Source organism: Rhinoraja longicauda, chromosome 21 (genome assembly GCF_053455715.1).
Source record: "Rhinoraja longicauda isolate Sanriku21f chromosome 21, sRhiLon1.1, whole genome shotgun sequence".
In the NCBI taxonomy this organism is placed as follows: domain Eukaryota; kingdom Metazoa; phylum Chordata; class Chondrichthyes; order Rajiformes; family Arhynchobatidae; genus Rhinoraja; species Rhinoraja longicauda.
The window spans coordinates 35763030-35784079 of record NC_135973.1 but is presented as its reverse complement, the minus strand read 5'-3'; the positions used below and the strand labels follow the sequence as shown (position 1 = coordinate 35784079).

At 39.3% G+C, this 21050-nt stretch overlaps 1 protein-coding gene across 8 annotated transcripts in view; it reads left to right on the top strand.

Annotated features, from left to right (window-relative positions):
• Positions 1-20405, top strand: part of marf1 (meiosis regulator and mRNA stability factor 1) — a 70103-nt gene extending 49698 nt beyond the window's left edge. For 3 of the 8 annotated variants that reach the window (XM_078418338.1, XM_078418340.1, XM_078418341.1), the window contains exons 16-26: positions 821-1041; positions 3364-3506; positions 4600-4733; positions 6831-7033; positions 7938-8165; positions 8248-8478; positions 10590-10802; positions 12012-12072; positions 15239-15379; positions 17159-17323; positions 18187-20405. In XM_078418338.1, coding sequence (XP_078274464.1) covers positions 821-1041; positions 3364-3506; positions 4600-4733; positions 6831-7033; positions 7938-8165; positions 8248-8478; positions 10590-10802; positions 12012-12072; positions 15239-15379; positions 17159-17323; positions 18187-18425 — 1979 coding nt within the window. In that variant the 3' untranslated portion in view covers positions 18426-20405. The remainder of the gene's footprint in view (positions 1-820; positions 1042-3363; positions 3507-4599; positions 4734-6830; positions 7034-7937; positions 8166-8247; positions 8479-10589; positions 10803-12011; positions 12073-15238; positions 15380-17158; positions 17324-18186) is intronic. The other 5 variants (XM_078418335.1, XM_078418334.1, XM_078418333.1 and 2 more) reach the window with 5 other exon arrangements.
• The last annotated feature ends 645 nt before the right edge of the window (positions 20406-21050 follow it).

The following is a 21050-nucleotide window of genomic DNA, read 5'->3' as shown; positions in this document are numbered from 1 at the left end:
ACAGTGGAAAAGATCTTTTATTCAGAACTGCCAGAAAGCCTTGGTTGTTCAGGAGTGCCTTGCAGGCCAAATGACTATGCTGTAACGCCTCAAGAGCATTGGAATTGCACTGCTGCCAAAGGTTCATGTGGCCATGGGAATTGCATGCAAGTCATGCCAAGCACACTGGCCGTTTGTGTTTTTGTGTCAAAAAAAAAGTCCCATTGTCATTGGGATTACACAATGCAATCACATTTCTAGTCAAAGTAAAGAGATCGTGTGTATTAATGTATGGAGGATAAATGGCTATAAATCAGTCCCAATCATAATCCTCCATTGTATTCTTGTACACTTCTATAAATATTCTGCATCCACCTTTATCACCAAAACTAGCTTGGGAAACAGACATTGCATTGGCACCCTTCTGCTAGTGGTCTATGATAAGATAAGTTAAGAATGACATTTCTTATTTAAAGTATAAAACACAGAACTGGGCCATTCAGACCAACTGATCCACACGAGCCTTTGCCATTCTATTTATTTTTGTTTAACACGTTTCTGAAACTGGGAGGTTCTGTTATTTTAAAGGTACCGTATAAATGATGTGACTGCACAGAAATTACATTACACAGAAATTAATGTTTTCATATGTGGGCAAATCTTAATTTAAAATTATATTAGTTTGACAATCAAAGTTGAGCAGATGCTGGTAAAATCCAGAATTTATGTTTCGTATTGCATTGCTCCTGATAATATAAATTGTGGCTTAATGCTATGCCATTTCATGCTCACTTACTTTTGGCGTTAAGTAACTGTTCACCTGTTTTCTTTTTCACTTTAGATCATTGTTTGCCACGCTGCAAGAGTCCAGTCGGAAATCCTCAGCTCATTCAGTTTAGTAGAGAAATAATTGATCTTATGAAGAACCAAGCTCACTGCCTCATATCTCAAGACAAATTTATACCAACCTATCACCATCATTTTGGTAAACAGTGCAGAGTTTCGGACTATGGCTATTTCAAGTTAATGGAATTATTGGAAGCAGTGCCTCACGTTTTGCAGGTGAATTTCATGACAAAAATATCATTTATACTTGTGACTCGCTGTACTATTTTCCTTTCAGTAAATGCAGTTGCAGAAATGTTAACTGGATTAATACCTAGATGTGTCTTGTTTTTGATGTTATGATTTTCTACTTGTCATACGATTCAAAACTATAGTAATTGTGCAAGTTTCAGTTGCAAATACAAGTTGTAGGGTGTGTAGGCAAAAATTGTAGTTTCGGTTGCCCAATCTCAGGTTGGTGGGGATAACAAAAAGATTCCAAGCTCAATTTGAACAAATTTTCAAGATTTATTTTGAAAGAACTAATTGGTTGTATACCTAACTGAGGTGGTAAATTTTGGTTAAGTCCTGTAATTGCCCTTGCTGTTCATTATACCCCTACTTCCTTTGTAACAATCTTTGGATGGGTGTGATCTGGACATAATTGTTGCCCATCACTGCCTATTCTGAGGAAATAATATCACTCTTGCCTCAGCTCAAAGTATTCCTATTTTATTCTGGTGCATCAACAAAATCATTTTATTCCCACTTTCTTTATGGCTGTTCCTATTCATATTTTTTAAAATCCTGTTTGATATTATTGGTACGCTTTCCAGCTCTCAATTTTTGTCCATTAGTTTTGGTCTAATTCTGCTCCTTTCTCATGTCTTTCTCATTAGCACATGAGCAGGTTAGGAAAAAACCTAGAATTTGTTACTTGTGACTTCAAACATGAAGCATGGAAACTAATTAGCATAGGGATAATAAAATTCATTATAAAACAGACCCAAATTGTTTTGAAGATTAATAAGGAAGATGTAGGACATGGAGTGAAACTTAGTGTGCATAAAACATCAAAGGGCAAGAGTGAATCAAATCAAAAAGAAAATGTCATCGAGTTATTTCAGGCATATGCAAAAGATAAAGACCACAACAGATTTTAGATGTGCTGCGATTTAAAACAAAATCAAATAAAAAAATACAGCATTGAAAAAGACACTCCGTCCTATCGAGTCCTTGTTGAACATGGATCACCCATTCACATTAGGTCTATGTTATCCCACTTTCACATCCACTCCCTACACACGTGGGGCCATTTACAGATCCAATTAACCGACAAACCAGTAAGTCTTTGATCTTGAACAATATAATTCATTTATATTCTTTCGCTGCTTAAATGTGTACCTTAAGAGACTAGCAAACATCTAAGCACAAAGGGTATAAATGATCCAAATAAAAGCAGCAAGATAAAATAACTTCTGCAGATCATTGTAATTAAAAACTTGAAACTAGCAAGCAGTGGAGGATTTCATAACTGAATTATAATGGGAAAACTAGGAACGCAAGTCTAACCATATTTGTCGTGGGTAAATTCTGCAGTAAAACTTTGTACGACTCCTGCAGTTATGTGGATTACACTTCCTTCCACCCTGCCTCTTGCAAAGATGTTATCCCCTACTTTCAATTTCTCCGGCTTCGCTGCATGTGCTCCCAAGATGCTTTCTCTTCTACCTCTTCCTTTAGTAAAAGTGGTTCTCCCCTACTGTCATAGATAGATGCCTCACCCACATCTCTGTATCCTGTAGCCCTGCTCTCACACCCCTTCCTGTACACCGACCGGCAAGACACAGCATAGACTCGGCAACCTTTTTTCCGAACACTTGCACTCGGTCACCAAAGACTGCTGGATCCCTCTGTTGCTAACCATTTTAACTCCTCTTCCCATTTGCACACTGACCTTTCTGTCCTGGATCTCCTCCATTGCCAGAGTGAGGCCTCGAGCAAACTGGAGCAACAACCCAATTCTCCATTTTTGGATAACTACATGATACTCCCCACTTCCCCCTCCATGTGCCCCAGCTGGACTCGCGCCTATTTCCCCCGTCCCCTTCCGCTTGCATTCCTCCTTCTGGCTTCATAATTTGTATCTCTTCGATCTTTTTGTCTCATCGTCTGTCTTTTATTCTCTAGCCTTTTACCAGGCATCTGCCGATCAACCCCCCCCCCCCCCCCCATCTGTATCAACGTACTAGCTGTCAGGCTTTATTCTGCCCCTCCACTCCAGCTTTCTTTCCCCCCCTACAATGTCTGAAGAAGGGTCTTGATCCGAAAGGTTACCTGTCCATGTTTTCTAGAGGTGCTGCCTGACCTTTGAGTCCAGCACTTTGAGTCGCCTTTTGTATACTAGCATCTGCAGTTTTTCTATGTTTACTTGTAAGTCACTAGATCACTTCTTGAAAAAAGTTTTAATCTTTTTTTAAAATCTGAGTTCCTCCTGCAGGGTCATCTCCAGGTTGCACAGCATCTTGCAATACCATTTAACTGACTTTTTGTTTTTAGGTCCTTGGGTTGGGCACCAAACGCCTACTTACATTAACTCATCGTGCACAAGTGAAGCGCTTTACGCAAGATATACTTAAACTTCTTAAATCTCAGGCCAGCAAACAGGTGTTTGTAAGAGAATTTGGACAAGCATACCACTGGTAGGTATCATTTCTTATGTAATTCAATATGATTATTTAGACTCATTTTTTTTTAAAAATTGAATTCTTGCACATTCTTGCACTTAATGGCTCCTATCTCTTACCTGAGCAGATAATCCACAGTACAATGGCGTATCACTTCCTCCATAGCTATTCCACTAATTTTGAAGTGTGTGAACGTCATGGATTTGGTTGGGCCTTTGCATATTTTCAGCTGGATTGAAACTTATAGAAGTTCAAATTTCTGCTGTAAAATATTAATGATTACAATGGAGATTTAAAAGTTCAAACTAACCTCTTTGGGATACCTTATTAATTTTCTCAATTTTATTGAGAAATGCCAATGAGAAACTCAACTGGACGGGGCACATTCTCTCAATACAAGAGTAGGTTAGCAGATGTATATCATGTGGCAAGTGACGCCCTAAAGCTTTTCCACCAAGGTGCAAGTCAGAACTGTAATGGAACACTCTGCTTGTTTGGATGAGTGCAGATCCAATAGTTCACAAAGCTTGATCCCATTTGGGACAAAGCAGCCCACTTGAACGGAACCCCATCCAGCTCCTTAAACTTTTGTTACCTCCACTGCCATCACAACATAACTACTATTTCCAAATTCCACTGCAGCTACCTGCCTAGACTACGTCTACAGCATCTCCCACACAGCTTTCACAACCGAGGACAATAGATGTAGATGCACTGGAGTTCCACCTACGTTTCCCTCCAAGTCACACATTATCTTTCAATGTCACTGGGAACTCACTCACAATAATGTAGGAAGAACTACAGAAATTCAAGAGGATGGTTTATTCCCACTAGAAATTAGAAAATAAATGCTTACCGTGACGTCAATGTCACGTACAATGACATACCGTACAATGGTGGTTGTTGTTAATTGGTAAATAGAGAAACAAACAAGCAGACCTTTGGAAAGTCCCAAACTTGCATATTATTGTCTTTCAAATAGTAGGATGACAGAAGCATGGAAAGTCCTTTATAGAAATATTGCAGAGATACAGAACATATTCCAAATAACAGTTATGTTTTATTGGATCACGAATATTAAAGTTTCTGCATTATTTGGTTATGTTAGGTGTTTTTCGAAGGATTGGGATATTACAGACTACGGTGTGTGTGAACTGGCTGATCTGCTTTCAGAAATACCAGATACTACAATCTGCATTTCAAAGCAAGATGAAGACACAGTGATTTCTATCCCAAAGAGAGGTATTGTGTTATTAATTTTATCTTGCTGCAGTGAGTGTAACGTGGGATAATACCGTGATATTTTTAATCAAAAATTAATTACCTTTTTCCAAAATCAGCAATGCTGCCAGAGTAAAATGTATAATATATAAAAATGATAAATCTCCAGGTAATTTGATTTCCCTCTTCTGAGGTGCTTTTCTGAAAAAATGGACAAGCCTTAAATAGATTTAAACCTCTGAATATTGGATGACTGGATTTGGCAATTCCTTGATTTGTAAATTTTGATAATTAATACCCGATCTTGGAATACAAATTGATGGTACAATATAGTGTAATTGTACATTTGAAAATGTCCCTCTGCAAGGGATGAGCAGATATCATTCCCTGGAGCAAGGAGGGGAATTACTGTTAAGAACTTTTTATACAGTTGAGCACATTTTATATTGCCACTGTTTTTCTCTCTCTCTTGGCAAAGAAAATTGAATTATTTCTGATTTCAGATAGAAGGAAATAGATAAGCAATTATTACGTTTTTCAGCAAAATTGTTTTAAGTATGAAGATAGAGCTACCTTAACATAGCCACCTCTGTGATCTTCCCTGCCCAAACCAAACTTTCTGTCTTTCCCACCCATGCACAGCTAAAAAACATTGATTTGTTTTTATGGTTATATATAAATGTTTTTGGGTTGTGGAGGAAGTGGAGCTGGATCCAGGCTCATATCTGCACATTTTGTTCTCCTTCCTGTTATTAATGTTTTATTCTTGGATTTGGTGGCATTCCTAGTTACTCCAAAACTAGAATGTCATTGGTGTGTGACTGTTGCCAAGTGTAGGGCAGATTAATAGTCAATAGTCGTTTATTTGTCACATACACATAAATGTGTAGTGAAATGAAACATTACCCACAGTTGAAACACTAAGACCAATAAGAATAATCAATAAAAATGCAATAACACATACAATCATACACTAACACCAAACAAAAGAAACATCCATCACAGTGAGTCTCCTCCAGTCCCTCCTCACTGTGATGGAAGGCCAGAATGTATTTTCTCTTCCCTGCCGTCTTCTCCCGAGGTCAGGCTGTTGAACTTGCCCGGTCGGGGCTCCCGACATTGGAGCGCCGCGCCGGACGGTGAAAGGTCCACGGCCTATTCCAGGCCGCGCCGGACGGTGAAAGGTCCGCGGCGGGCCGACCCAAGCCCCGCGATTCGGGGCGGGCGAACACGCTGCCTCTGCCGCGGCCGGAGCTCCCGATGTCGGCCCCCACCCAGGGGCCTGCGGGCTTCCGACGTCCACGCGGCCCGCGCCGGAGCCTCCGGAGACGAGTCGCAGCCGCTCCCGCAGCATCCGAAGGCAGCCAGCGCCGCAGGTGGTGAGTCCGGGCCGCGGGCTCTGCGAACCAGAGCCCCAGGTGGTCCCAGGTGCATGGCCGGTGGTAGGCCGCAGCGGGAACGGAGATACGACACAGAAACAAAGGTCGCGTCTCCGTTCGGGAGAGATAATTTTTTACAGTTCCCGTTCCCTCCCACCCCCCCCCCCCCAAACATAACATACAAACACTACACTGTATTAAAACTACAATTCATACAAAAACAACAAAAAACACAAAAGACAGACGGACTGCAGGCAAGCCGCAGCTGCGACGGCAGCGCTGGCTCCTCAATTTGGTCTATTGTGTCAGTTCCCATTTCCAGAAGAACATTTTTAACCCCATCCAGCACCTATTTCTTCATTGAATCCCATTTCATAATCTGCCTGGGTTGGAGTTCAGTTTGGGTTTTTGTTCATTAACCCAGTACCATACGAGCAAACTGCTGTACTTGTGCGTTTGATTATTGTCAGCCAAATGTATGAACATTTTAGAATGAGAATCACGTGTGCAAAGTCACCAACAACTGCATTCTACAGCTAGCAGATGCTTGGTTGTACATCATGAGTTTTCAAAACCTTGTGTGATCACACTATCTTGCACATCTTTAAATAAAAGTTAACTTATTTGGGACTATTCTAAATTATTTCTGCCATTTAATTTAATATGTGATTTATTTTTGCATCAACCTTTAACTTTGGAAGCTGCGAAACCTGTTCAATCTTAATACATTTTAATTTAGATCGTACTCCAGAGGAAATTGAGAGGACAAAGCAATTTGCAAAAGAGGTAGTGGATCTATTGCGACATCAGTCTCATTGCCGAATGCCCTTTAGTAAATTTATACCTACATACCATCACCATTTTGGACGCCAGTGCAAACTTGCATATTATGGCTTTAACAAGCTCATGGAATTGTTTGAATCAATACCAGAAGTGTTGCAGGTAAGTATAAGGACATGCAACTGAAATTGATATCTCAAATAAATTGAGCAGTGTCTGGAAATTCAAGCCATGTTCTTTCACTGCTGAAAAACTAAAACTGAATCCGCACTTTAGTTTTGTCAGTTTATATTTAACAGTATTATGTAAAGGAAACATAAAATTTGAGTTAAGACTAAATTTATTGATTGGTCTCGTATTTATAAGTTTGCCGGTGAGGAGGCACCAAACAAATTGGTTAGTTAGATCTGGAGTTAAGTATTTTAAACACATCTAGTTTGACTCAGTGCAGCTCATTTGAATTTTCCGTGAATTTGACACTCTTAACAAGGTCCATTGTTTATATTTCAATATTTTTATTCAATGGTACAAATAAACAGCAATACGTAATTACAGTCTTTTAGCCCAATAACAAAATTCATACATTGCGAGGTGTTTTCAAATGGTTGTTCTGTTAGAGAAGTTAATATTTTCAGTGAATCTAAGTGCAGCTGTCTTTCACAATGTATCCACTTCAACTAAGCATTAAATGACATTGCAGTAAGCTTTTTATTGTATTCTCATTTATTCAATTTGCAAAATACTGATTTTTGTTTTTTGTTGCTCCATTTGATTACTTTTATACCCAACAGCAATCATGTGTAGGAAGGAACTGCCGATGCTGGTTTAAACGGAAATTAGACACACAATGTTGGAGTAACTCAGCGGGACAGGCAGCATCTCTGGAGAGAAGGACTGGGTGACGTTTTGGGTGACACCCTTCTTTGCTCCAGAGATGCTGCCTGTCCCACTTAATTACTCCAGGATTTTGTGTCTATCCCAAAAGTAATCATTTGGATAGTACTTTACGTTTATATATATTTAACAGTCAAAGTGGTCATGATGCATTTGTGAATATTCTCCACAGGTCCTAGAGTGTGGAGAGGAAAAAAATCTTGTTTTAACAGAAAATGAGCAAATAAAGGCACTGACAGCCCAACTTGTTAAATTGCTGCGGTCACAGAAGGACAATTGTATGAAATTATCAGATTTCCTTTCGGAGTATAACACCGCTTATGGATATAATCTGCGACTCCAAGACTATGATGTCAATACTATCGGAGAACTTATGCAAAGATTCTGCCATATTGCAAAGGTATATTGTATGGCTAGTCTGATGCAAATTCTCCTTTCCAGTTTTTATTTGTTGAAATAAAAAATGTATTTTTTCTTTAAAGGTTACTAACACGCCATCGGGCAAGCAGCTCCAACTGATAAACAGGAAGTCTCTTCGCACCCTAACTGCACAACTTCTTGTGCTGTTGATGTCTCTGGATGACACTTCACAGTTGACAATTGATGAACTTAAAAAACATTTTGACTCCACTTATGAGAGTCCTCTTGTCCCATCTGAATATGGTTTTGTATCTATGGCAGAGCTGTTGAAGAGCGTGTCATACTTTGTTGAGGTATGAATTCTGGAATTATCTAGTATTGTTCCTCATGATGTATGAAAGTCAGTTTTGTTCCAGTGCCATCTCTAGACCAACATGGAAATTGTTGTATGTTCCCCTGTGTTTAAGAAATTCTCATAATTTTACTAATGTAACACCATCATAATAAGATGCACAATCATTATCGTTATGCAAGAAAACTATTTCGCTGCTCTCAAGAAATTGGTATAGTAATAATTGATCAATTAGGGTTAGGGCAGCACGGTGGCGTAGCAGTAGAGCTACTGCCTTACAGCGCCAGAGACCTGGGTTCGATCCCGACTATGGATGCTTATCTGTACGGAGTTTGGACGTTCTCCCCGTGACCTGCGTGGGTTTTGTCCGTGTGTTCAGGTTTCCTCCCACACTCAATGATTTGTAGGTTAATTGGTTTGGTATAAATGTAGTGTGGAATAGTGTTAGTGTGTGGGGATCGCTGGTCAATGCAGACTCACTTGCCCGAAACATCTGTTTCTCAAAACTAACTATTTTAACCAATTATTTGAAGTTGTAAGGAATAATAGAATTAGGCCATTTGGTCTATCCAGTCTACTCCGCCATTCAATCTCCCTCCTAACCCCATTCTCCTGCCTTCTCCCCATACTCCTGCCTTCTCCCCATAACCTCTGACATCTGTACTAATCAAGTAAGTCCTGTATTACTTTGGTGAGAGTTGTTCAAAGCTATCATTGCTTCTCAGTTATTCAAATAGCAACATTTAGTTGCTTATGTTGGAGCTGCCCTGTTGTAAAATGTGACCTGTTATAACCCATTGTATAGAGTTCATATTCAGACTGAAGAAGGGTCTCGACCCGAAATGTCACCCATTCCTTCTCTCCCGAGATGCTGCCTGACCTGCTGAGTTACTCCAGCATTTTGTGAATAAATACTTTCGATTTGTACCAGCATCTGCAGTTATTTTCTTATACTATGTATCATCTGGTGATGTCGGGTTGCAAATTCCAGGCCTCTTCAAATGCACTAAATCTTCACTTGAAAGAAAAATTCAGACAAGGGTGGAATTTGTCTTGAGGACAAAGTAATTTTCAATATTGCAGTTAAATGTTTATTTTGATATTGTCTCTTATTTTAGATCACAAAACATAGAATAGTATAGGTAGACACACAATGCTGGCGTACCTCAGCATATCTGGAGAGAAAGAATTGGTGATGTTTCGGGTCGAGACCCTTCTTCATATCTGCAGTCCTTTCCTACACAGAATGGTACAGCACAGAAACTCTGCCTGCATGTGATAGATATCCCTACATTCCCTGCATATCCATATGCCTATCTAAAAACTGCTTAAATGCCCCTATCGTATCTGCCTCAACCAGTGCATTCCAGGCACTATCTTTCGGCTTTAAACTTGCCACTCTCGCCTGAAAGCTATGCTCTCTAGTCTAACATTTCCAGCCCCGGAAAAAGATTCTGACTTTACTCTCTGACTGTGCCCCTCATAATCTTTTATTTCTATCTGGCCTCCCCTCAACCTCTGTTCCAGAAAAAAACAATCCAGGTTTGACCAACCTCTTATGGCTAATACCCTGGAATCCAGGCAGTGTTCTGGTAAACCTGCACCCTCTCCACATTCTACCTGCAGTGGGACAATCAGAGCAGTGCACAATACTCCAAAAATGGCCTGGCCTATAAAGTTGTGACATTACTTTCTTACTTGTATACTCAATGCCCTGAATGATGAAGGCAAGCATACCATCTGCCTTCTTTACTACTCTTATCTGCGTTGCCACTTTCAGGGAGATGTATATAATGGGAGCCCCAAATCTCTCTGTACATCAATGCTGTTCAGGGTTTTGCCATTAATTGTATACTTACATTTAATTCGACCTCAAAGTGCAACACCTCGCACAAGTTTGAATTAAACTCCATCTGCCATTTCTCTGATCATTTCTATAGCTGATCTATAATCCCTTTGTCTACATTGACATCTTTCTTGCAGTCTGCAACACCACCCATTTTGGTATCATCTGCAAACTTCAATTTTGAGGTAGTTTGTTTTTTAACTAGATGTTGCAATGGGGAAAAAATATATGGTTTCCTAAATTTTGGGAGTGTCAATCTATTACAGGTATTCACTGATGACAAGGGAGAAGAATATGTGAAACTCACCAAAGTGTACCAGTTTGCTAAGAATGTGCGAGCCTTGTTACACACTTACCACTATCAACAGGTTTTTCTGACTGAATTTCCCTCGACTTACCATAAGTACACTGGTGAGGTTCTACAACCTAAAGTGTATGGGTATGCAAGCATTGAGGATCTCCTTGTTGCTATACCACAGGTAAGGCGTGCCTCTTTCTGATTTTAAACTCTGAATTTGAAAGTATATTTGTATATTTTTTATTTCTTGTATTTAATCACTTACTATTTCCATTCACCTATGAGCAGTAGTTTGCTTTTTGCAATTTATTAGTTTCAGCGATTACTATGATTAAACATTATTACTTGTAGTAATATTGCAAATGTTACAATGTTATCCTTAAAAGATATATTTACGAAAAGTTTTTTAATTCAGTGCGCATTGTCCCGTCCCCCACTCATCGAAAATGCAAACCTTTTTTTCTGTTGGCTCGTGTAAGGGGAATTAAAGGATGAAATGTGCTTTTCAATTGAACATTTATAATTAGTCTTATAAGATTTCTCAATAGGAAATTTTCTGAAGACAAATTCAATAGAAGCCTTGAAGTGCAGTGAGCTTGACAGTAAATTGGTCCATGTCTCCAAGGATTAGTGGTTGATTTTAAGGAATTTATCATTGTCTATCGATCATTATGTCACTACAGTTGTAACTAGAATAATAAATTATTTGGTAGATTCCTTTTATGTGAGCAAAATGAGCGATTCAACGATGAACTGGGTAAACTACAGTGAAGTATAACACTGGCCAACTGAGTATAAGCATTGTAACGCAGAAATGTAAAGTCGGGGTAGGATGTTAGTGTTAACATAGTAATGCTTTACTCCAACCATCAAAAATTGTAAATACATGAACTTGTGGATTTTGAATCATACTGCTGACAGGTTTGATCAGATCTAGACAGAACTGCTTTTCCATCCTAGTTGAAAATATTTTGCTGTGGTGGGTTAGAATGAGTTTCCACAGGAAATGGATTCAAAATTGAAATTAAAAATCTTGTTTCTTGCTGCTTACATTTTTGGACATTTTTGAGATAATATTTGTCATAAGTTTTTGAAGGATTCTTTAAACATTTTGATCCATAAAATGATCAAACTAGAATAGAATGCTGCAAATATTTTGCAGCTCAGACAGTCGAATTTCAGTTGAGTATTCCCAGCATTTTCTGTTTTTCGGTCATGTTGAACAAATTACAGTTGCCAACTTAGCCCTTTGTGTTGCCTGAGATGGAGATGACATTGACAAATGATGAACACGTTTGATCAATGCATTGGATTGTATCAGCCATTTCTTTTAAAGAAAAGCTTTTCAGACAAACTATTCAAACTTTTCAACGTTTTCCATTTGAAACAGGTCATCTGGATAAAAGGTCATGGACAGAAAAGAATAGTGGTTTTAAAAAACGATATGAAAGGTAAAATATAACTTTTTTAGTACTGGTTCCACATCACTTTTGTTAATAATATAATAATATAATGAATCATATCATATCATATATATACAGCGCGGAATTGGGAATTAATGCTGTTTATTAACATAGTACAGGAACGGGCTCTTTAATCCACAATGTTTGTGCCGAACATGATGCCAAGCAGAACTAACCTCATCTGCCTGCAAGTGATCCATATCCCCCCATTCCTTGCAAATTCAAGTGCCTATCTAAAAGCTACTTACAAGCCACTATTGTATCTACCTTCACCACCACCCCGGCAATGTGTTCCAGGCCTCCCCCACCCTCCGTGTTTAAAAATAAAACTTGCCACACACATCTCCATAAATATGTTTACATTTTCCCCATCTCACATAGAACATAGAAAATAGGTATGGAGGAGGCCATTTGGCCCTTTGAGCCAGCACCGCCATTCATTGTGATCGTGACTGATTGTCCACAATCAGTAACCTGTCCCTGCCTTCTCCCCATATCCCTTGATTCCACTAGCCCCTAGAGCTCCATCTAACCCTCTTCTAAATTCATCCAGTGAATTGGCCTCCGCTGCCTTCTGTGGCAGAGAATTCCACAAATTCACATCTCTCTGGGTGAAAATGTTTCTTCTCACCTCAGTTTTAAATGGTCTCCCCTTTATTCTTAGACTGTGGGCCCTGGTTCTGGACTCCCCCAACATTGGGAACATTTTTCCTGCATCTGGTTTGTCCAGTCCTTTTATAATTATACGTCTCTCTATGATCCCGTCATCCTTCTAAACTCCAGTGAATACAAGCCCAGTCTTTCAGGCATGTGAAGTTTCCATGGATTTCCGCTTCTTTAAAATCTCTTTTCCGCGCTTTTTGCATGATTTCCGCGTTTTTGACTTTGCCAAAATCAAGTTTACCAACGGAGAAATCGGATTGAAAAGAAAATAAACGATGTATAGACTTGTAATGAACACTAGGTCTGCTAGAGGTCGCTAGGGATTCCATGAGAAATCCCCCATGCCCTAGAAGTCTCCCCAAAAATGTGGCACCTAGGCTGGGCAAGGCAGCCAATCTCGACCTCATCGGGACTTCCACGAACGATCGGTGGGTTGAATTTGCAACATGCTGCCGGGGCTCTGGAACTCCAGCCCAGCTGGGAGCCAGCACATCTATCCCCACAGCTGACCTCCTTGGCCAGCTGGATAAACCAGCAAAGCTCTGGAACCAAGAGTGCCAGAAAATCAGTGGTGGAACTGTAATGAGTAAATATTAAATTTAAGTGCAAGATTAAGTTAATTAATTAACTAAAATAATTAAGACGGGGTTAAAATATAAAACACAGCAGAAAAGCCAATTACCACCTTTTTGGGCTGATTATCAATTAATGTGCAAATTCACATAAATGTTATTAGTGTACGGTGACATATTCACATTATTTTGTAATGTCCATTTTTACTTTTAAATGCACTAAAAGAGGCTCGAGAGGGGTTGGTCTTTCCAATCTTTCCTCGTATGACAGTTCTGCCATCCCGGGGATTAACCTCGTGAACCTCCGCTGCACTGCCTCAATAGCAAGGATGTCCTTCCTCAAATTTGGAGACCAAAACTGCAAACAATACTCCAGATGTGGTCTCACCTTATGGTTACACCCTCTAGGTTGGACACTTCCACCCTGAAAAATAGGTTCTGACTTTATCTTATTTCTATCTCTCATAATTTTATGTACTATCAAGTCTTCCCTCAACCTCTGACATTCCAGAGAAAATAATCCATCTATGCAACCTCTCCCTATGGCTGAAAGCCTCTAATCCGGGCAGCATTGTGATAAACCACCCCTGCACCCTCTCCAAAGCTTCCACGTCTTTCCTGTAATGGGGTGACCAGAACTGCACACAATAGTCCAAATAGGGCCGAACAAAAGTCCTTTTGAGCTGCATCAGGACCTCCTGAATCTTCATATTCAATGCCCCTAGTAATGAAGGCAAGCATACCATATGCCTTCTTTACTACCCTATCTACTTGTGCTGCCACCTTTAGTGAGCTATATGAACATTGACTCCTAAGATCCCTCTGCACATCAATCCATTAACTGTATACTTCCATTCAACCTCCCAAGGTGCAACACCTCACACTTGCTCAGGTTAAACTCCGAATGATATTTTTCCGCTCATTTCTGTAGCTGCTCTCTATCCCGTGGTATCCTCGCTGCCTGCAACTCCTCCAATTTTGGTATCGTCTGCAAACTTACATTTACATCTACATTTACATTTACATCTACATTTGCTTCTAGATGATTTGTACATGTTGATAAATATACCAAATTATTTTATATTTTTCAAATTTGGAAATACGATTTGTGAAAATTCTGTGTATGCTCTACATCTGTAGACTAGACCAATTGGAGACGTTAAAAAGATTTTACGACAAGTTGTTTTTAATGACTGATTTTGAATTGAATTGCACTCTTTGTACCTGTTATAATGCTACATGTTTACCTTTCTAATGAGCTTTTAGGCTGGGTATTGTGATTTTGATAACCAGGAAACCTCCGGTATATTCCATTATTATACGGGCAACTTGGATTTCTGCATATTTGCAGTTTAAAGTGAAAATCCTGAAACTGCTATTTTTTAAAATTCTATCAGCTTCACTGTCTTCCAGCCTTGGCTGTTGCACTCAATTCAATTAATTGAAGAAAATAACTGCCTTTCTGGAAAATATACCGTAAATTGAGTTTTTGCATGAGGATACATTAAACTAATTAAATTCTGTTGTGCTAAACACTTTTTAAAAATTTTCAAATGTCTTTCATTTCATTTAAAAACTTGGTACTTCAATCATATATCCATTTTGATCTTTATTTTGCATTTCACAAATGTTTAAATGATTAGCTTTGAATTGTGATTTCTCTTTTGTTGTTCACTACGTGAATGGTTGCTCAGTACCTTTGATAATGTCATTGTTGCTGGGTGCCAGCAATTACTTCTGAACTGATGTCCAGCAGCAAACATGATCAAAAAAAGTAGAATAATAGTGTTTATGGAAAGCTTTACTCAAGGTCATTGCTGAGTCCACATCGATCACTCCGCCATTTCACTGCAAAACTGAGGCCAGTTTTTCCTCCTAAATTATCTGCATTGCCAATAATTTGTTCTTCGTTCCCAAAGTTCGAAACAATTCTACCAATTGTTCTCCTGCACTTATGTTTGAAGAACCTGAGCAGATACAAGAAAACCCAAAACGACCAGTAACCTTGGTTTTGGAGAACTCAAGTGAAAAGGAGACAGAGTTTGAAACGTCCGACTCCTGTAAGTAGTAGATTTTGTAAATCGATTATATTAAAACAATTGGTCGTCTTGGTTCTTGGTCCTCCACAATATTCCAAATGGAATTTAAATTGGAGTCTGCACTTGAATAGAATTTTTTGGCACCTTTCAAAGCCAATGTCATCCATTCAGAAGGATAGAGGTAGCAGGTGCATTGAAATATCACCTGATTTTTCGTTCCACTACCTGATTTGGAAAACTACTGCTTCCTTCATGGCATCAATTCAATATTCTGGAACTTGCTTACATTCTGAAAGCTATTTCGGATACTTTAGCAGATCCTGAGTTTTTGGAATAGAAGGACTGTTTGGGGATGGGTATTAAACTAATGTTTTAAAACATACGGTGATATTTTGTTTTGCAAACTGATGAAATATGATGTGGTAGTGTCATTTTACACAAGCTTTGGTGCAGTATTTGTTCCAAAAGTCATGTCATAAGGTCATAAGGAATAGAAGTAGAATTAGGCCATTCGGCCCATGAAGTCTACTCTGCCATTCAATTATGGCTCTCCCTCCAAACCCCATTCTCCTGCCTTCTCCCCATAACCTCTGATCCCTGGACCAATCAAGAATCTATCTCTGCCTCAAAAATATCCACTGACTTGGCCTCCACAGCCTTCTATGACAAAGAATTCCACAGATGACTAAAGAAATTTCTCCTCGTCTACTTCCTAAAAGAACGTTCTTTAATTCTGATGCTATGACCTCCAGTCCAAAACTCTCCCACTAGTGGAAACGTCCTCTCCACATTCACTCTATCCAAACCTTTCACTATTCTGTATGTTTCGATTAGGTTCCCCCCTCATTCTTCTAAACTCCAGTGAGTGTAGGCCAAATGCCGACAATGCTCATCATAGGTTAACCTACTCATTCCTGGGATCATTCTTGTAAACCTCCTCTGTACCCTCTCCAGAGCCAGCACATCCTTCCTCGGATATGGTGCCCAAAGTTGCTCACAATATTCCAAATGCGGCCTTACCAGCGCCATATAGAGCCCCAACATTACATCCCTGTTTTTATATACAAGTCCTCTTGAAATAAATGCTAGCATTGAGTTTGCTTTCTTTATCATCATCATCATCATATATATACAGCCGGAAACAGGCCTTTTCGGCCCTCCAAGTCCGTGCCGCCCAGCGATCCCCGTACATTAACACTATCCTACACCCACTAGGGACAATTTTTTTTAACATTTTACCCAGCCAATTAACCTACATACCTGTTTGTCCTGTACTACCGATTCGACTTGCAGATTAACTTTTTGGGAATGCTGCACCAGCACTCCCGAGTCCTTTTGCACCTCCGATTTCTGAATTCTCACCCCATTTAGAAAATAGGCTACATGTCAATATAGAATTTTTTAATGATAAAATAATGCATAGAATATTGTAGCGCAGCGGTAGAGTTGCTGCTTTACAGCGAATGCAGCGCCGGAGACTCAGGTTCGATCCTGACTACGGGTGCTGCACTGTAAGGAGTTTGTACGTTCTCCCCGTGACCTGCGTGGGTTTTCTCCGAGATCTTCGGTTTCCTCCCACACTCCAAAGACGTACAGGTATGTAGGTTAATTGGCTGGGTAAATGTAAAAAATTGTCCCTAGTGGGTGTAGGATAGTGTTAATGTACGGGGATCGCTGGGCGGCACGGACTTGGTGGGCCGAAAAGGCCTGTTTCCGGCTGTATATGATATGATATGATATGATATTGTACTGAGTGTTCAGTAATTTTGTACAATTTAGAAACTTGTATTGCCTTCATAGGTGTAAACCAGATTGAACAGGAGCTTCTCAGCCTTCGTAACCATTCTCCGATCGACTTGCTGTGTGGACCCGTGCCATCCTGCTTACCATCCCCTCAGCTCAGACCTGACCCAGTTATTCCTGAAAGCGCTGATCTGATTCAGTTTGAGGAACCTAATGTTGCAGGTTAAAAACTTTTTTTATTGTTTAACATGTAACGCTGTGGATCCCACGATATGGCGGGTTGGGAAACTTCTTCCATTGACAGAATTCCAAACCCATCTGTTATTAAAGTCTGTCCTTGCAACTATTTTCCCACTTCCTTTACAGCCGTGGTGCACATAACTAGCGCTTTGGTGCATCTGCACCCAAAACGTTTGCCATCCCCACCCGGTCCACTCTTATTTAGACACAAGAAATTGAGATGTTGGAATCTTGAGCAGAAAATCAAAATGCTGGAGGAACTCAGCAGGTTAGGGAGCATCTGAGAGGAAATGGACAGATGATGTTTCAGGCCAGGATCAGTCAGGTGTACTTTCATCATGTCTGCAAGCTGACCAGCCTGTATGCTTCTAAATTTCCAGAAATCCCCCCGTTGTACAGGTACCTCAAGCAAATAAATACAAGTTGCTGTTTAAAAAGATTTTTTTTAAAGTAGTAATGTCCATCTAATTGTTGTATAAGTTATGTCATAGAAGTGGAATTAGGCCATTCAGCCCATCAAGTCTGCTCTGCCATTCAGTCATGGCTGATCTATCTTTCCCTCTCAACCCCATTCTCCTGCTTTCTCCCCGTAACCTTTGATTCCTTTACTAATCAAGAATCTGTCAAGCTCTGCTTTAAAAATACCCAATGACTTGGCCTCCACCACCGTATGGCAATGAATTCCATGGATTCGTCACCCTCTGGCTAAAGAAATCCTTCATCTCCTTTCTAAAGGTTACTAATCAAGTATGAAATTGTTAAAACCACTGTAATTGTGAAGGATAGAGAGGGGGAAATAGTTTTATTATGTAATAATTTGTAATGCTGTACAATTTTCTAAACAGACATGTTGATCTTGACAGAGGAGGAGAAAACTATCCTTCCTGCAGCTATGACTGAAGAGGTATTTACCAGTGGCAGCGTTAACAACCAGATGGAAGAGACTGTTCCCAGTGGGGTATCTCAAGATGTGCGTGAATCCAGGTCACCACATGTGCAAGTGACTAACAGCCCTGTTAAGAAGCCCCGGAATAAAGTGAAGTTGGCAGCAAACTTCTCAATGGCATCTCCCAGTAATATTTAGATGAGTTTAAGAGAAGCCTTGTACCTGCAGTTTTATTACTCAAAGCATAAAAATGGATTCTGAAGTGCTAAATCCAAAGAATTGGACACCCTTTTTATCTCTGCTAATTTCTGTACTTAACCTATTTAAAAAGAACCACAAAACCTGTAGAAAACAAACGTAATTTGTATTTGGAGCTTGACCCAAACAATTTGTTCAATTTACAGCAGTCCATATACTTTCTTGGCTTCAACTTAAGATTCCAAGATTTGTGTATAGTTTGTTATAATTTAGTTATTTGTCATGTTCGACCAATTGTTTTTGAAGGTCAAAGAAAGCTATATTTTTCTTGCACTAAAATGCCCATTCACGTACTATCTCCAACTTCTGTGGAAAAATTGACAGCTCAATCTTGTTAAGGTTCTTTGATCCAATACCTGCAGAGCAACAGTAGGTCTTGTATAATTTAACAGTACAAGTGTATGTGAAATGATTAGAATGTCACTTGAATGGCTTGTGATTGCAAATGAGCTTCCAGCTTTGTTTGTGTGTGTGTAGAAAGAATAGAATGCTGCTCACTGATGCGTGTTGGTGTCCTGTCGAAAGAATGAATCTAAAAATCTCCCAGTACTACAAATTGTGCTGGCGTGTCCCATAAGAGTTTGGTTTGAGTATTTTACTGCAAGTTGGTTTAATCAGTTATCTCAAAGCCTGACCTTGTGAATTACATCAACAGCCTGAAGTCACCATTGCTTTAGCAGTTTGCTACTCTTCTGGTGTGTTTCTAGTCTGATGCCAGTGGCACTGGTTCAGAAGTGAATTTAATGTGAAATATGCATTCGTTGCATAAATCACAGGTCATAGGTCGGGTATGGACAACTGTTTAAAAGTTATCATTTCCACTTGACAGTTAAATGCAATTGAATCTCCCCTGAAAGTGGAAATGTCAAGGTTTTGTTGTTAAACCTTTTTTTAAAGCCATGTTTCATTGGGGGAGCTTTGTTTAAAGTCGCTGAAGGTTGTCTTTTTATTGTGGAGTACTTTTATTCCATTGTTTTGTCAGTAGTTGCTGTTGGGAAGTTTTATGTCAGTGTGAGGACATTAGACAAGTTTGGAAGGATTGAGACTGTGGCAGTGGGTTCATTAGGCCTTCTGCATAAAAACCTGGCTTTTACAATGGATTGTATTTGCCAGAACACATGTTTCAAGTTAACCTGTTTTTTTAAATATAAGAGGTTCTCCACTGGTGTCAAATAGTTTTGTTGTAAAAGGTGTATTTACTGAAATGAACTCTTTCAATGGGCATGTATCAGTGACTGCAGGTTTATAACATGCATAAACACTGAAATATTAACTTCAGAAATATTGCAAAATAGAAAAGCTGGAATGAATTTAACACTTTTGTAGAGATCTGTTCCATGTTAAATTTGGAATTCAAATGCTGAAGGTAAATTTGGACAATGTTTATGCGTCAGTAAATATGTAGATTTTTAAAGAAAAGTCTTGCTGAAAGCAGCAGTTTAGATATTACTAGGGAGGCTGCTTTGCAGGAACTATTGCTGAATACCTTTTCACAGTCTCTGGAATATAATCAAAAAGGAACAGAAATATCTTTACAAGCCACTCAAGTGACATTATGCTAGGCTTCTGGTTTGTGATATCTACACTCCAGTGTCCATGGTTCTTGTTCTGACATGGTTTATTTATGCAGTTTTGCATAAATTTGTCTTGATATTCACTAGATTGATTTTGAGTAATAAACTTTGTACCACTTATGTGAACTGGTAGAAACAGATTGATTTGACGTCTTCAAACATTATTATGTTGGCTAAGTATTGGATATTTCTGAAAATATGAGAAAGGCTTCTGCTTTGTTTCATTTCTATGAATGTCCAACAAAATTAAAACCAGTTTAAAAAAAAAGTTATCATGCTGGATGCTTTTGTTTTGGACCAAATTTATTTTGCCATAAATAAAAAAATTACAGCAAGCATATTTTTGTGTTTGGATTGTCCTATATTTTGATTGAAAGATACTGCATGGAAATAGCCTACAGTCATGCCAGCCATCAATCACTCGTTCATGCTAGTTCTATTATCTCAATTTCACATCCACCCCCTACATACCTGGGACAATTCTAGTGTCAATGAACCTACAAGCTCACACACTTTGGTATGTGGGTGGAAACCAGAGCTTGTGATCATGAAGTGTTACAGCACGGAAATAGGTCCTTCAGCCCAACTTGCTCATGGCAACGCACATACTGATCTTGGGAAGAACTGCAAACTCCACACTGATAGCACCCAAGGATAATCAGGGTCTCTGGTGTTGTGAAGCAGCAGCTCTCTCTACCAGCTGCTCCACTGTGCTGCACAGTTGGTGTAACGTCTTCACATTATATATGAGTTGGATTTGGGGGAGTCAGGGTATGTCATATATAATTGTCTGAAATTTCTAGGAACTACCTATGAGGATATCTGGAGTTCTCTATAGACTTCTACTTTTAATAATACTTCATGCATTCTGCTTTTTTAGCTTTAATAAAAACAAACAAATTGTTTGTTTCTGTGGGCGTTGTAAGAATTTGAAAAAATTATGAGCAAATCCAAGTGAAAATAATAAATTTTGGAAACCAACAATAGTTGG